Source organism: Chironomus tepperi, unplaced genomic scaffold, assembly GCF_022539635.2.
Source record: "Chironomus tepperi strain 1889 unplaced genomic scaffold, CSIRO-AGI_Ctep_v1 contig_196, whole genome shotgun sequence".
Lineage (NCBI taxonomy): Eukaryota > Metazoa > Arthropoda > Insecta > Diptera > Chironomidae > Chironomus > Chironomus tepperi.
The window spans coordinates 1685260-1702375 of record NW_027226318.1 but is presented as its reverse complement, the minus strand read 5'-3'; the positions used below and the strand labels follow the sequence as shown (position 1 = coordinate 1702375).

General features: G+C 30.4%; 5 protein-coding genes and 1 long non-coding RNA gene across 6 annotated transcripts; 3 read left to right on the top strand and 3 right to left on the bottom strand.

The window, feature by feature from the left end:
* Nucleotides 1–135: 135 nt before the first annotated feature.
* Swt1 (Swt1 RNA endoribonuclease) lies at nt 136–2593 on the bottom strand. The gene is made up of 3 exons (XM_070639505.1): nt 2374–2593; nt 718–2292; nt 136–647 (listed from the first exon to the last, which is right to left on the bottom strand). Exons 2-3 carry the CDS (start codon nt 1562–1564, stop codon nt 271–273), a joined length of 1224 nt encoding a protein of 407 aa, XP_070495606.1. The 5' UTR covers nt 1565–2292; nt 2374–2593; the 3' UTR covers nt 136–270.
* Nucleotides 2594–3285: 692 nt separating this feature from the next.
* On the top strand, nt 3286–5854 carry LOC139089792 (transmembrane protein 62-like). Its single transcript, XM_070639402.1, has 3 exons — nt 3286–3645; nt 3724–4834; nt 4899–5854. The coding sequence occupies exons 1-3, from the start codon at nt 3358–3360 to the stop codon at nt 5477–5479; spliced, it is 1980 nt and encodes a 659-aa protein (XP_070495503.1). The 5' UTR covers nt 3286–3357; the 3' UTR covers nt 5480–5854.
* On the bottom strand, nt 5506–7698 carry LOC139089793 (GATA zinc finger domain-containing protein 14). The gene is made up of 4 exons (XM_070639403.1): nt 6361–7698; nt 5999–6211; nt 5808–5943; nt 5506–5748 (listed from the first exon to the last, which is right to left on the bottom strand). The coding sequence occupies exons 1-4, from the start codon at nt 7378–7380 to the stop codon at nt 5609–5611; spliced, it is 1509 nt and encodes a 502-aa protein (XP_070495504.1). The 5' UTR covers nt 7381–7698; the 3' UTR covers nt 5506–5608.
* Nucleotides 7699–7819: 121 nt separating this feature from the next.
* On the top strand, nt 7820–9602 carry LOC139089840 (WW domain-binding protein 11). The gene is made up of 4 exons (XM_070639467.1): nt 7820–7980; nt 8052–8177; nt 8236–9117; nt 9244–9602. The coding sequence occupies exons 1-4, from the start codon at nt 7917–7919 to the stop codon at nt 9531–9533; spliced, it is 1362 nt and encodes a 453-aa protein (XP_070495568.1). The 5' UTR covers nt 7820–7916; the 3' UTR covers nt 9534–9602.
* Nucleotides 9603–10841: 1239 nt separating this feature from the next.
* On the bottom strand, nt 10842–12045 carry LOC139089868 (uncharacterized). Its single transcript, XR_011544335.1, has 2 exons — nt 11388–12045; nt 10842–11322 (listed from the first exon to the last, which is right to left on the bottom strand). It is a non-coding gene; the product is annotated as an uncharacterized lncRNA (long non-coding RNA).
* Nucleotides 12046–14175: 2130 nt separating this feature from the next.
* Nucleotides 14176–15740, top strand: LOC139089866 (short-chain dehydrogenase/reductase family 16C member 6-like). Its single transcript, XM_070639500.1, has 4 exons — nt 14176–14297; nt 14357–14659; nt 14893–15256; nt 15393–15740. The coding sequence occupies exons 1-4, from the start codon at nt 14287–14289 to the stop codon at nt 15651–15653; spliced, it is 939 nt and encodes a 312-aa protein (XP_070495601.1). The 5' UTR covers nt 14176–14286; the 3' UTR covers nt 15654–15740.
* The last annotated feature ends 1376 nt before the right edge of the window (nt 15741–17116 follow it).

Here is a 17116-nt window from a genome sequence, read left to right as displayed (position 1 = left end):
AAAATGTGAATCCAAATCAACAATTCATGCTTTTTATATCCTATTCATGATTATCTTTTAAACAAATATTTTTATGGATTCTAATTAAATCATTTATTGACTTTAGGTATTCTTCAAATATATAAAAAAGTTTCTATGATGTAAAAATAGTGTTTAATTAATTTGCACCACGATAAATATTATTTTAGAGCATTCACGAGCCTTCATCGATTGTTTACTTAATAATATATATACAGCAAAGTAAGTGCTAATTCGATAATAACATAATTGTCATTCAAATTTTATCGTATTATTAACATTATAATCAGCATAATTTAGCGTATCGGAGGAAAATGCATCAAATCCGTTCACAAAGGCTTTGTTTCGCAAGTTTTTGTCATTGCTCAGCAGAATTATTTTTGATGTTGATTCCTTCATTTGTAAAGCACTGTTAATTATATAATCATCACCAGAATCAATCTCAATGAGCTCTCGTGAACTCTCTATGGCATTTTGACCTAACAGAAATTCATCTTTTGCCTTGAAGCAGTCATCTATGAAGGATATAGCTGTTCTTGCTAATCGGGCAATGCTTTCTTCGCGCATTTTCAGTCGATCTAATTCACATAAGACTATATATGGAAGATAAATGTATGCACGACCGATATCTAGAAATAAATATTTGATTAATTTAAATAAACAGAGAAGCACGATTATGTTTGTTGTTGATGTTATTACCTTTAAATAGCTTACTCTTGATCTCTTTCACGAACGTTAGATTCGATAGCAGTACATTTGTGTCCACAATAATATAGAAATCGTTCTTGGATAATTTTTTGGCTACTGGACTAGCTGCAAAAGAGCAAGTTGACCTTAAATTTAATTTGGTACGAATATTATGGACTTCCTTGACAACAAGCTTCTGATCAATATCCTCCCACTCCATTGGTTCCTCAAAATCAATAAGAGAATCTGTGGTCTTTTCAAGTTGATCATCTACAAGCTGCTCATCTACATCCATTTTAAAGCTTTCATCATCATCAAATGTTGTATTGCTATTGTTAATGATATTTTCTTGTGTTTTTGATGTATTTCCTTGTGATGTATGGCCATTGACTTTTACTGGATCTTTGATTTTTGACTTTATTGCTGTTCCTGAGATTATTGCATCAACTTCTTCACGTGAAATTAATTTTATTGAGGATTTTTTTATTATTGCATTATTTTCTATAGGTACATGCTGCTTATTGGGTTCTCTATTAGGCTTGAATTTACTCTTGTCGACCTTGCCACGTTTTGCTTCTTCTTTTAACGAAGTTTGAAGATTTTTAAGTCGTTCTTCTGCTAAATTACGCTTTCCAATAACTAACGAATTATTTGATAGTCTCGATTCCTTTTTTGGTGACCTCTTGGGTGTTTTAGATTGGGACGAACTTTTTACTGGCTGTATCTTTGATTCATCTTTACAGTCACTCAATTTCCAAACAGATATTTTCTTGTCTTTATTGTAATAATAGAACTTATCAGCCCTTGTTTTTGACTTTACCCTGATCCAACCATGTGGAACTTTCTCTTCTCTATCCATTTTACACTAATTTATACGACAATTTAATGAAATTTGCAAAATTTTTGAATTTCATTATTTTAAGTTTTTTGTTTATTTTTGTGACTTGATTTTTAAATTTTAAAAGTCCGTTGAGATTTTCTTTAAAATTTTATGTTCATTTTCTTTGTCGGTTTTTTCACAATTTTAGGTGGAACTTCCTTAGGTTCCTCTATTTCTTTTGTTTCTAATTCCTGACTATCATCTAATTGCTCGAATTTCAACTCATTGTGCAATGCAATTTGCCTCTTCACAGCCCTTTGTGAAGTAGATTTTGATGATGTCTGTGACTTTACTTGTTCAACAGGTATTTGATCACTATTGTCACTTTTAGACGCAATGTCGCCACCAATGAATTGACATAATTCGGAAAGATTGCTATCATTGACTTTGAAAGTTGCTTCAAATGATGTTTTCGGTATATTTATACTAAACTTTTCACTTCCATTGATTTTCACTTTTTCCTCAATTATTGTTTTTAATAATCCAGTAAAGAATAATTCACCAATTTCTGGAATTGATTTACACTCTTCTAATATGAATTTGACTTTGAAGGAATCATTCAGGTTCTTGTTCAATGTGATTTGAAATTTAAGCACTAAGCTGAGAGTACTTCCCGAGACCTTTATTTCACTGTCACTTGCCGGTTCTTCTTCTTGAATTATTTTTATGATTTTAGGTAGCTTAAGCATTACTCTTGTGATTGATTCCTTTAGAAAAGACCAATTAATAATCATTAAAAGAAGTCATTGCAGCAGCATTGCTGTCGATAAAGCGTAAAATGTACTTACATTAAACATTTCTTGGATAACTTCTGAAGTAATTCCTTTTTGGACATAAAACTGCTTCAAATTTGTTGCCAATATCATAAACTCATCATCCTTGACTTTAGAAAACGATATAAGGAACCTGTCACTTTCATTCTTCACTATATAACTCATTTTTATTGATTGCTTAAATTTTTAATGAATTTGTTTTGTTTTTAGCTTACTTTTTGAGAAAAATTAGATGAGTCTCAATTTGTCTGATGTCATATTTTTTCATAGATCATCTGATTGTTAAACGACAGTTGTTAGGCAATAAGAGTCGCTGATTTTAATAATTTTGAAATATATATTCTGTATTTTAATTACAACCCATCTCACAGCTGAGCTCTAAAAGAAATCACACAAAATCTTCTCAAGTCATCATTGATAATGGATCAAATATTCAAATATTTTAATTTCGTTATTTTTCAAAAAAAAAAAAAATATTATTATACTATAGATGCGTTTCTTATTTCATATTAACAAAGTTTGTATATTTGCTTATCAATTTTATAACAGTCTCACGCAGCTCATATATTGAGAATAATTTTAAATCTTCATAGATATTATAACAAAAATGAACCGTTAGATCTCATATTTGATGAAGACAAGCATACATTAAGTACATCAAAATCATCATATTTGATGAAGACAAGCATAAGGCAACAAGTATATCATGTGTCTAAAAAGCATTTATGCTTTGATTATCATTGCAAAAATATGTGTATTAAAATTTTTTTGATTAAATTTTAACCGTTTTCAAAAATTTGAAATTTATGATTAGAAAAAATTTGAAAATTGTTTACAAAAATCCTAAAATTTTGATTTTCATAGAATAAGAACATAATCAGCAATAAACAATAGGCCAAAGTGAACGAACAAGAACAGTCATATCATAAAATAGGAGGCTAATAAAGTGATTAAATCGTTATAAATAAACAAAAAGGTTTTTCTGTATTTCTATGAAAAATGAGTCTAATTAAGTGTATTTTAGCATTATTTATTTTATCAGTGTCAGTATTTCTTTTAATTTTCGCAAATCTATATGATGTTAGTGCTGAAAACACGAATAATGTAAAGAACAATGAAGTCATAGCAGATAACATCAAGAATGGTAAATTAGACGACAATCCACAAAATCTCTTTTGGTTCGTACAAATCAGTGACTTGCATATATCCAAGTTCAGAGAACCGAAGAGAATTGATGATTTCCGGAAGTTTTGCTCTGAAGCCCTTGATGTAATTAAGCCGAAAATTGTAAGTTCTTGAAAAAGAATATAAATTTACCACGTATGTTTTTACCAAGTTTTTACTTAATTTCACAATAACTCACAGGTGATTGCAAGTGGTGACTTGACCGATGCAAAGGATACGATTTTGGGAAGTGAGCAATATGTGGAGGAATGGAAGGCATATTATAATGCATTAGTTGAAACTGGAGTTTTTGGGAAGACTAAATGGCTAGATCTGCGAGGAAATCATGACAATTTCAATGTTCCTGAATTGCACGGCAAAAATGATTTATTCAGGAATTTTTCATCACAAGGACGGTATCACAAAAAATCGTACATTCAGCAAATCACTGATAGTGAAGTTACGTATAACTTTATTGGCCTAGATTGCAGTATTGAGCCTGGTTCAAAAAGACCTTACAATTTCATTGGAATGATTGATGATGCTGAATTACAGCATGTGAAGGATATTGTAGACAAGAATAAAGCTGATTACTCAATATGGTTCGCTCATTATCCAACGTCAACAATCATGACACCAGCAAATCATCCAAATATCAGAAAATTTGTCGGTAAATTTGACAATTCGATCCTGTTCATTGCTGGACATTTGCATACATTAGGAAGATTAGTCAATCGAATGTACACGTTGCATCCTGAAGGATTTTTAGAACTTGAATTAGGAGATTTTATGAGAACTCGTAGATTTCGTATTGCAGCCATTGATCATGGATTGTTGACAATTATTGATAGACCATTAGACACATACCCTATTGCCTTAATAACAAATCCCAAAAATATGCTGTTCAATAATCCATTTAAAGAAAATATTAATTTAATTAAGGAATCAACTCATATAAGAATATTGGCTTTCTCTAAATCAGCAATAACTTTATGTCAAATTGACATTGATGATGAAGGTTGGAAGAAATGTGAACAGAAAAATGACAACTTCTTCGTTGTTCCTTGGAATCCGGCAAAATACAGTAGTGGAAAGCATAAGATCAAAATACATGTTGTCGATGCTGACGGCGGAACTTTTGAGGATGAGCAATATTTTGCAACTGATGGAACTACGATTTCCTTTGACTTTCTAGCAAGATTCATTCTCATGTCGGACTTAACGACTGTTTTCCAAATTGGATATATTATTGCACTGATTGCATGCTCACTTCCGCTAGTTGTTTTCAAGATATGGCAAATGCTTCTAAAATGTAAGTCAATGATCAGACTTAAATTTTTAATCCGATGGATTTAATTTTAATCTTATCATTTCAGATCGATATATTCAGAAGCCAAGAATCAAGTCAAATTATTGGAGAAGATTTGTACAAAAATACATAATTTTATGCGGCATTAATCGCATTTACTTCGGATTAGTGATAACATTGATTTGGACAACAATTGGTCCTTGGTCATTCCATGAAATTCTCGACGGCTACAGAGGATACATCTTTTTATGGGGAATATTCGTTAAAGGACAATTTGTTCCGGGAACATTGAATTATTGGTATGGAATTCATCAACTTGCATGGTTCCAATTCCCATTGACAATCATATTAGCTGGAGTTGTCAAACGAAGCTTCAATAGATTTGTGACTGGACAGACGGCTCAAGAAAATTTCCTTAAAGTTATTAAATCAAATTTACCATTCCTTGCATTAGTGATAGCTGAAGTTTTATTGGCTATATTTTATCTTATTCAAAATGGCTTGATTGCATTCTTTATTGCTCCACTTCGGGTATGGAGTCTTATTTACTGTATATATTTATTTTATCAAGCACATTACAAGATTCCTGATAATTGCTTCAAAAGTTCTGTAAGAATATTCATCGAAGATGAACCTAAGCAATCTTAAAGATGCTAATAAAAATAACTAGTCAATTCTTTAGCAATGCTTAATAATTATTATATTTTAAGACTTAATGTAAATAAATTATTTACAAATGATTATGGTATAAAAGTATCAATCCGTACATCCAAATGTCTAAGTTGGATGTCGGGTTGTTATTGTTATATATCCAGAAACATAAAATTGAGGAATTTTTATCGTCTCATCCTCACGAAATATTGTTGACGGAGGTTTCTGGTTGTTATTCAACCTCCGTATGATGTAAACGAGCTTTCCTAAAATGGAAAATTCTTACTAAATTAAAAAGCACGTTAATGAACATTGTTTAACTTACCAAGTACATTAGTTTGAATAAAGTACTTATTCTTGATATTAACCAAAGGTGATAAATCTGTCTGTGGATTCCATCTCTTAACAATTTCACTTACTTCTATGTCAATCATTTCAGGTGTCGTCGAGAAGAAATCGAGCTACAAAAACCAGTCATTATAGGAAATATCTACAAAAATTATGAAATTTACTTACCGGATAAAAGTTAATATCAAATTTCTTCGTACCATACTCATCATGATAGTCATTAACACAAGAATTTTCAATTAATTCTATTATTTTCAGGTAATTGCAGTTCTTTTTCGACCTATAAATTATATAGTCAATCAGTCCAAGTTGCGGAACCATTTTTGATTTGTTGAAATAATTCAAAATTATCTCGCGATCAGGTTTCAGCTTTAAGGATGTCTGCAAATAATCAAGTTTCATGAATATAGTTTAAAAACCCTACAAATGTCACTGAAATCCATACAAATTATATCTCAAAACTCTACAAATAGTTGATTGTTTTATGGTTCTAGAAATAAATTTATACAGTTTTGCAGCACAAGACTTACCAATGCATCCATTAGAATCTTCTCATCACAATTTGAAGTGTAGATTGTTACAGAATTTCTGGGCTTAATAGGTTCAATTTCAAAAAGAAACTGATCATTCTGTTCCTCATGAAGTCTTTGCTGCTTATGATTATGACTGGATGATTTAGATGGAGATTTATGTTGTTTTACGTAATTAGTGTCAAGATTATGTGGTCGATGATATGGTCGTTCACTATTTAGTGAATATCGTGAACAAGAGGCACCAATATTATATGAATCTTCATCCTTTTGCTGCTGCTGCTTTGATGATGATGAAGATTCTGTGTTTGGATATAAATGTCCTGTAATTTTAAACGTATTATCTCCATCGGATATATGTTGTGGATTTTGTTTTGGAGATTTCAAATTGCGGCATGAAGAAAATTGTTTTGGCTTTGCACCTGTATTTCGAATACTAATATTATGATTTTGATTTCCATGTTCATTTAATGACTGATTGATATTAAAATTAAGATGATTCTGTAAGGGAAGCTGCTGATTTTCAGGTAAATTATTATGGCCATTTCTTAAATTCTCATAATTTAAATTAAATCGTCCTTCATTGTCATTTTCTATCTCAGAATTAGTGTCTGGCTCAAAATCCATTTCAAGAAAATCAGTTTCTTCTTCTTCTTGTTGATTTTGTTGAATATTGTGATTATTTGCTTGATGATTTTCATTTTGTAGTGGATAATTAAATTGATTATTTGGAGCGTCATTTCGTTCCATAAAGTTAATGCCAAGTCGTCCTCGATATGCATACCAGCGTAACTCGTCATCGCCTGAATTTGATGGAGAACTAAATGAATTAATATACTGATCGCCGTCATCAGAATCACTAAAATTATTCTCTAAATCTTCATCATTCTCAATCAAATTTTGATAATCCTCTTTCGGCACGACATTCTCTGGCTGTGCCGATAATCCTGCATCAATTTCCTGTACCACATTGCTATTATTTATCGAACTTTTTTCGGTCTCAAAAACTTCTGATTGCATTTTTACTTAATTTACGATTTTTTCACTTAACTTTTTATAAACTTCATAACGATGATTATGAATTATTTTTAGAGCCTGGCATGTACTTTATAACACTCAGATATTTACAGATAATCTATATTCAGACGACACAATATTTTTATTAAAAAAATTTTCTTTCCACAGTAAGAATAAATCAAGGGGTGAACATATGTTGTTCTATTTGACAAAATTGTTCTTTTACACAAAATACGAGTGGTCTTACGATGACAGACTCGGTTTTTACAGGCACATGTCACTTCTTTCTGTACATAATCAATTCTATTTAAACAGATTCCTCAGACTCAAATTTAAAGTAAATAAACTTTTCAATGTGAATAATTAGTGTGTTGCCCCCTTGGAGTAAATAAAATAAATCCGTGTCACTGTGAATTCGGTAATTTTTCGAACGGAATTTTGTTTTGAAAAAATCAGCTAAGCTTGTTTTGTTTTGATTTTCATTGAGCAAAATAAATTAATATTTTTCGTGGAAATAGGCTTAATTAAATACACTAAAGATGGGTAGACGATCAATAAATACCACGAAAAGTGGAAAATATATGAATCCAACGGATCAAGCTAGTAAGTTTAATAAATTATTGATTTTCCGAAAAATTTTCATTATTTTAAAAATTCGTCTTAATGTTATTAAGGAAAGGAAGCTCGAAAAAAGGAGCTGAAGAAGAACAAGAAGCAAAGGCAAATGGTAAGGCAGGCTGTGCTGAAAAATAAAGATCCAGGACAGTTATTAGAAGAAATGGAAAAAATTGATGAAATGGGTAAGTAATTTGCACAAACATCCAGTAGGTCCGTATTAATCACTTCTATTGATTACAGAATACAATGTTCTACAACCATCTCCACTAAATGAGAAAGTATTAAAGGAAAAACGTAAAAAGTTAAAGGAAACATTTGATCGAGTAATGAGATTGTTGCATGAAGATGATCCAGAAACGTTCTCAGAAATGAAAAGGAAGGAAGTAGATTATGAAAAGAGGAAATATAAAAGAGTGCAGTACTTTGAGAGTGTAAGACATGCTGAACAAGTATCTATTGAAGATATTCCCCTGCCGTCAGCAACAAATGAAAAACCTTTGCCAGCAACAATCCCTAAAATAAATCTGCCACCTCCTGTTTTATTAACAAATTTACCTCCAATAATACCGCTAAAGAAACCAGATGAAATTGTTGAGACACAAGAAAATAAAGAAAAGGAACCGCCAGGAGTTCCACCGCAATATCCACCAAATATCAATGAAATGCGTGAATTAGACTCGGATTATGAAAGCAGTGAAGAATCTGAAAAGGAAGAGGATGCAATAACATCAAAGGATGAGCCATCAAAAGATAAGCATGACAAAAATATCGAGGAATTTATGAAGGAAGTAGAGTCTGTGCAAAAGAAAAAGGAAGAAGAGAAAATACTAGAATTGAGAATAGATCCTACACCAGATGTAGACATGGGCAATGAAGAATCAATTGAAGATGAGCAACCAGAAAGACCACAGATTCCACCTGAAAAGGTTGAAGTTCCGAAAATGCCATCAGAACAACCAATAATATTACCTTCACAGCCAATGCAACCCATGGCTTTACCAAGAATGCCTCATCCTTTAATGTTTAGACCACCACCTCTTAGAGGACATTTAAATATGGGAATTAGAATGCCTCCAGGTCCACCGCCTGGTCCACGACCAGGAATGCTTCGAATGGCACCAGGTATATACTTTTTAATTTATTTCAAAATTCAACGACTTTCAAAAATTCAAATTTTAAATTTTTGAAAACAGTTAAAATTTAAATTTCAAAAAGCCGGTAAAATAATTATTTTAATTTTTCAATCAGGTCCACCACCAAGACATAAGCATCATGATAGAAACCAGATGATGCCACCAAAGCAAACAACAACAACAATTACAGCAAAACCACAAATAAGAAATCTATCGGCAGATGTGACACGATTCGTGCCATCAACATTACGGTCAAAACGTGACGAACCGAGAAAAACAAAACCCAAATCTTACATCAGTGAAACTCAAATGCAACAGGTAACAATGCAAAAACAACAGCAAAAAATGCAAACAAAGGACGATGCTTATCATCAATTTATGAATGAACTTCAAGATTTACTATAAGTCAATGAAATTTTATTTTAAAAAATTAGACAGCAAATAAAGCTTTCAGATTTGTGAGTAATTTAAAAATCTTTGTGTATTTTATTGGCAACAAATCAGCATCAATCTAAACAAATTGTCAAAACTCGTGTGTAACAAGCATTTATCATTTTATATCTTATAAATTTTTAAATACTTTTCCTATCAAATTGATCAGCAAGCACGTACGATGAAATAATCCGAAAGCATCTATTAGAAAGAAAGCGTTTTACCAAATTTAATCGGATGTAAGAAGAGCACGCGATACACACAGTAAGGATGCGTGAATGAGAAGAAAATTCATACAATAAGCTTCAGTTCATTCGCAGTCATCTCCGTGAACAGAACGATGCGAGTTGTTTTGTGCTTTTGTTGGGGAATTTTTTGAAAGGTGGGGATTAAATCTGTTAAAATTTGATAGATTATTGTTGCTACTTTTGATATAAAAGTAAGTATTTAAGGATTAAGAAAGATTGTGATGAGTTATTAGACACGATAGTGTGGAAATGTCAAAAGTCAAGTTACACAATGTATTAAAATGTAATGCTTTGAACAAAATGCCTTAAAGCTTAGTTAAATCGAGCTTTTATACATACATGCTGATTTTGTTTAAAGCTTCTTTTTAAATTCAGTGAAATTTTTTTGTTTAGAAAGGTAAAAGTTTAAACAATGGAAAAGTTTTTGGTGCCAAATAAAAAGGTTTATCATGCCTAAAGCTTCTTGTGGATAAAATACAGGGTTGTTCCACGATTAACTGAAAATTCATCATTAAAAGGATTACAATATCTTAGAAAAATTGAATGTATGTTAATTAGAAAAGAACCAACGCAAACAAAGTTTCAGAACTTGCAAAAAGCTCATAAATCTTAAAGATCCTGTGATTACTCAATATTACAAAACAATAAAATTCAAAGAAATTTCAATTAAAGTCGGATCCAAAACAGAATATCAAATAGTTTAAATTAAGATTATGTCTAAAACCATAAGATTCAATTAACCTTTGGCAAAACGTAATTTTATACACATCGACGGAATTTGAATATTTACAGCTGAATTATATTGTGAGAGCTTTAAGATATACATCATTAAAAAGTAAGAAAAACAGAAAATCCTTTCATATTTCATCATTTCGCATGAAAGATTCTTAAATTTCAAAAATAATTGTTTTGCATATGTATTGCAAAAATGTTAGCAGATGATGCAGCATAAATTCTAGAAAAACCAAATTATGTAGGTATTCACATCAAACAAAATTAAGAGAAAATATTTCATTAAGGAATTGTTATCAAGTAAATTTTAATAGAACATGTCATTTTATTCAATACACGTACAAGTAGGCGGTGGTTAATATTAGAGATATCAGATAATTGATTATAAAAGCTTTTCATTAAATTACATACCATAATACCTAATGAAATTTATATAATTATTTTACATAAAACCAGCTATAGTCAGCTGAACCTTAAAATATTTCAGAATCATCAATTTCCGGTTTTTCGGTAGTTCCAACAGGAGTTTTATCAAACATATCCCTAAGGATTGGAATTTGATCAATATTTTCAACTCTAAGGGGCCCCCTTGCTATATCTGCTTCAAACTTATTATCATCATCTGAAATATCATAGTCACTATCATTTTCATCCATAAGTTGATCAATAAAGCTTCGATTTCGATTTCCACCATCTACTATAATGTTGATGATTATTGAACTATTTATAATATTGTTGCCATGAATCAAGCTACTTTTCTGATGAATTCCAAATGTTGAACCCTTCAAATTAAACGTTTCATTTCCTATAATTCTGATTTCACATTTTTATATTTTTTCGCACATACCAAAACTATTATATATGATATAAATATTGTTGCTGCCATCACAGTTCCAATAAAGCAAAATCTCTTTTTCATATGATGATGATGGTCTGGATGATGATAGTGATGATGATCTGGATGATATTTGTTATTATCCTCTTGTGAAGGAATCAAAAGAATTTTGTCGTCTTTCATGTTTATTTTTTAAGGTATAACTTTAGTCACGAATGAAGAATTACTGAATCGAATTGTTTTTTCGTATACAATTGAAATAACAATTTTTTATCATATTTCGCAATTCTACCTGATAAGTGCCTTTTATGAATGTTTACAAGTCTGATAAAACCTTATCAATGTAGATTAATGCGCCGTATCAGTTCATTCTTTATTAGTCATCAACTTCGTTTTACTTTAATTTCCTTATCAATTTTTAGAAAATAAATGAATCCTTTGATAGACATAACTATAATTGACTTGCAATTTGGGAAAATTTTAATGCATTACAACGAAATAATGTAGTAAATTTACTAGTCCATTTCAACTTTGCATGAATTAATATTGATTGTGACATCCGGAAAACTTTCGTATGCTCTAATTGAATTGGACATAATATGAATAAATGAAGTCAAGGATGCTTATTTGATGTGAAAAACACATTTAAGGATTAAAAATGCAACAAAATATTTTTTTGCATTTTTTATAGGAAAAACAAATGATGCAAAACCCAATTGAAAGATGCAAAAAATTCAAATTCCAAAAAGACGTTACAAATTAAAACTCATACGACTTTTCTTACAAAATTTAATTGAATTTTTTATCAACATCACACCTCCTCATCTTAAAATCATTTCTTCTCTTTTTCGATTTTCCTTCTTAGAAATTCCTGATGACTTCCAAGTATGCTAAGATAAAACATTCATTCATACAAAACAATAAGGTGTTATAAAAACAAACATCATTAAAGTCACTAATAACAACATACAGAGATTAAAACAATAAAAAGTAAGTAATAAAATTAAAAAGTTTTCCATCTGTAAAGAACAATGCCTCGAGCGACATCGAAAATTTTCACCAAGCCCGGTGCAGTATTTGATACTCTACATCAACAAAATATGAACAAAGAAATTATATTGATATGCATCATAATGGCATGTACAATTGCTGTGTTGATAGTTATATCATTGTGTTATATTGCGTATGAAAAGTGGAAACGACATCAGGATTTAAATAGTAATCAGATGTAGTTGGGTCATAATGACTGTTATTCATGAATGCATCTATTAAAGGAGAAGCTGCCGTATAATTCCATAAATAATTTCTAATACGATGGACAATACGAAATGCATTTCATTGGATATTTATGGATCTGCATTATCACCATAGAATCTCATCGTGATAAAACCTCATTGTTCCACGTAAATCGTCGGATCCTCAATAGCACTCTATGCTATAATAATTTAAAATTATATGTCCACACAAATCCATAGCATATAAAAAATCAAATGTGATGTCCAAACCAGATATTTATTGTATATCCTATACTCTTGGTAGTAACCAGCATCTCGTGTACGAGTAAAATAAAAGTTTTAAGCTATAACAAATATGGAAATATATATTTTTAAATCAAGAGAAAATTTATTTCAACAAAAGAACAAAAAAGTAGTTAACTTTTCATTCCTCTAAGGAATATACCCACTCTAGAAACATTAAAGAACTCTAATGTAACATGAGCTTGTCATAAAGGTTTACATTTGAAGTCAAAATCATAAAGTTAAAAGCACAATCATGTGAATATTAAATTAAATGTTATTTTTGTGATGACTTTGTAAATTAGACAAAATAAAGAAATAAAGGAGATGATTATTGATATAAAATGTATACTGCACTTGAACTTTTTTTTATTAAAGCTTTAATCAAAATACCACAAGCTCTTCAACTTTACTTTAATATTTAGTCGCTCTCATATGATTTTTAATGCGATTTTAAAAATATTTATGATGTTAGGAGTATCAAAGGATGAATTTGTCATATTGAAGGATGCATTCCGCATGGAATTGTTCACTTATTATGTAATATTTTAGAGATTTTGTCAATTCATTTGAAGGATTTGTGACGAATTTTCTGATTTTAAAACTGAATTTTTTCCTAAATTTCAAAATTTCGTAGTTTTAGCCCCTTTTAAAAACGTGAGAAAAAGTAACAAAAATCATTATTTTGTCATCTTTCAAGCTAGACAGACGTTCATTAGGTAAAACAATTAAACTTTCATATCTATCAATTCACATTCATCTACACACACACGTTCAATTTGATTCAAACTTTTACATCAATTGTTTATATTACAAAGTTATAAATTACAAATTGACATGCATATTTTAAACAAATCGAAATAAATGGAAATACAAATGTACAACAAAATATTCATTATGCACATAATTTGTATAAAATTTCATGCTTTATAATTCTAAATTGATGTAATTTTTGAAATTTATTGGAAAATATTCTCTCGTTCTTTTTAAACACTTGTTTTGGCATTGAATATTAGTAGAATAGTAGAATTCTAGATCAGTATAAAACTTCGATTCGTATTCAGTTCAACACTCAGCAAAGTCATGCAATTATTATTATTTTTTTAATGAACTGAGAATTAAATAGAATACAAAGTCCTGATAAAGTTCAAGTGAATGTATGTTTAGACAAACAAGCGTGCCGTTTGTAATAGAGATGGAACTGTGCGTAAACCAAACAAGAGTTGATAGAAGAGAGAGATTATTTAAAAAGCTGATAGGTATTTTGTTATCAGTAAAAAAAAAGTGATAACCTTGTTTAGTATAAAATTTTCTGCGAGAACGACTCTCATGAAAACATCAGTCACGATTTGGCAATCGGCTAGTGTGGATCACAGATTGTTTGCATCATTAAAATGGCTGAACCGTAAATATTCTTTTGTAAATCAATTAACTCATTGTGATATATTGAATATACTTTTATAGATCCGACAATTTTCTTACGATCATCTACAATGTACTATGTCTCATTGTTGAGATAATTTACACTATCGGCAAGTTCTGGTACCTCGTAATTGAAGGATTTCTTCAAGTATTCACAGCACAGGAACGAAGTGTAAAGGGAGATATTGTACTGGTTACCGGGGCTGGCCATGGAATGGGCCGACAACTCGCAATACAATATGCAGATCTTGGAGCTACAGTTGTATGTTGGGATATTAACGAACAATTGAACCTTGATACTGTTAAATTAATCAAGTCCAAAGGGAAAAAAGCTTATGGCTATACGTAAGTACGGTTATCTTATCAATATAATTCCCTTTTTCTTCTATTTAAGAGCTATTTTGAGTCTACTGCATATACTAAATATTTAAACAAACAATGCAGATAATTTCTTGTGAATTTATAACCAATCTAAGATTATTATTATCGGATTGAAAAGAGTCAAATTCCAAATTCCTTTTATTGCTAGGAAACTCAATCTAAAAATATTTACTTATTTTCTTTCCAATTTATTTTAGTGTCGATGTCACGAACCGCGAAAAGGTTTTGGAAACCGGCAACAAAGTATTGAAAGATGTTGGAGCTGTCACAATTTTAGTTAACAATGCAGGAATTATGCCCCAACATGATCTCCTTAAGCATACAGAAAATGAAATCAGAACAATCTTTGAAGTTAATACTCTTGCCCACTTTTGGATGTTTGAAGCATTCTTGCCTAAAATGATTGCCAATAACAATGGCCATATTGTAGCTTTGTCATCAATGGCTGGAATGTTGGGTTTGCGTAACTTAGTTCCATATTGTGGCTCCAAATTCGCTGTTCGTGGTATTCAAGAAGCTCTTTCTGAAGAACTTAGAACATCTACAAAAGGCAAATCACAGGTATGACTTTTTAATTCTTTTAAGCTTAACAGAATTAGTTTTATCAGAAATCGTAGAATTACTGAACCGAGATAGTTCTAATCACAGTGGGATTATGGCTCATTAATTATTGTTATCATTTTTTCAAAAATTGTAGATAAAATTCACAACAGTCTTCCCATACATGGTAGACACCGGTCTTTGCAAATCAATGTCTATCCGATTTGAGAAACTCATGCCAGCTGTTGATCCAGAAAGTGCAGCAGCATCAATTATTTCAGCACAAAGAAAAGGAATTGAAGAACTTACCATTCCAAGACATTTGTTGCATCTTAATCGTGTATTAAGAGTTTTCCCAAATAAGGCCTCAAAAGTATTGGCTGACTTCTTAGAAGCATATGTACCATCCGACAAATAAATCCTCACATTTTGATCATGTTTTAAGTTTTGATAAAAAATCAATTTTTTTAAGGTTGAATAAAAAAAAATGTTAAATATGAAATAACGACTAACTTACATTCATTGATTAGCATACAGAATTACAGTCATTAGTTTCAGATTGTATGAAATTTGAGTAATACTGTACATTTAATTACATCCGCGTTTCAATAGATAATTTGTGAAAAATATTTATTCAACAGAGTTAAGCTGAATTCTGAAGTCATTGTTAAGTTGACCTGAAGTCAAGTCGAATTTTTCATACAAAATCTAAGTCAACTTCGCCCTATGGATTTAAAAATAAAGCTTTAGCACTTTCCAAAAAGCTTATTCAAGTCACTTTTTAATGATTACTGCAAGCTTTTAAAGGAATCTTAGATTTTAAAAGTTTCAAATCAAATATTATTCCAGATTTATCAATTTGGTCAATGCTCTTATCAGGCAAATTGTTATCTTATTCAAAATGAAACCTTTATGACTAATATGTAAGTTTGTCTTCCGATTTTTTTAAGATAATCAAATCCTCCTCGTGGCTATAAGTTCAAAACATTGACGTCAAATTTTTTATCAATGAAAATGTCCAAAAGTTTATCAATGTGAATAGGTTTAAATAGATTGGGTTAAAAAATGTTAGTAATTTAAGGATTTTCGTAAAGTAAACACAGACAGTTTGTTGCAGAACTTCCAAAAATGCGTTTCGTGTAAATAACTATAAATTAATTTAATTAATTAAGGTGCTTAATCAATTATTATTTCCAGATTTCTTTTAATTCTTGCCGTTTTGGCATTGACAGATTCAAAGTCGATTGAATTCAAAAATACTTTGGAAGATGCTGAAAAGTCCCTTCAAGTTGCACAATCATCTGATGAAAATGCAACTGACGGAAATGAACTGAACATTGAAGATGTTGAAGATCAACGAGGAGGAAAAGGTGGAAGAGGCGGAAGTGGTGGACGAGGAACTGCTTCTTCAATTTTTAACTTCAAGATCATAGCAGCAATAATACCTATTGTTTTGATAAACATTGGCATCAATTTCTAAAAATGTTTTATATATTCCAAAATATCTTGATAGTCACATGTAGTCACTGTAGAAATAGAAAGAAATAAAGGTTTATTTGAGCAAAAATTAGGAGAATATTGAATTTTTAAAATACACGGTCCGAAATAGCTTTTCGCAAAAAGCCTTTAATCTTACAAAAAATTACTTTCTTATCTTGGAAATCCGTTCGATCTTATCAGTCAAAGTCTTGATTTTATATAAATTGTTTGTAAATTTCATAGCGCACATTATATTAAGCAAACAATAAGAATACATTTGATCAGTTACTGGTTATAAAAAACATCTGAAAAATGAGAATTGTGTAAGATTAAGCTTCAATGTAAAATTAATTGATAATAATACAATTTTCTTTAGATTTTTGGTATTAACTTGCTTGATAT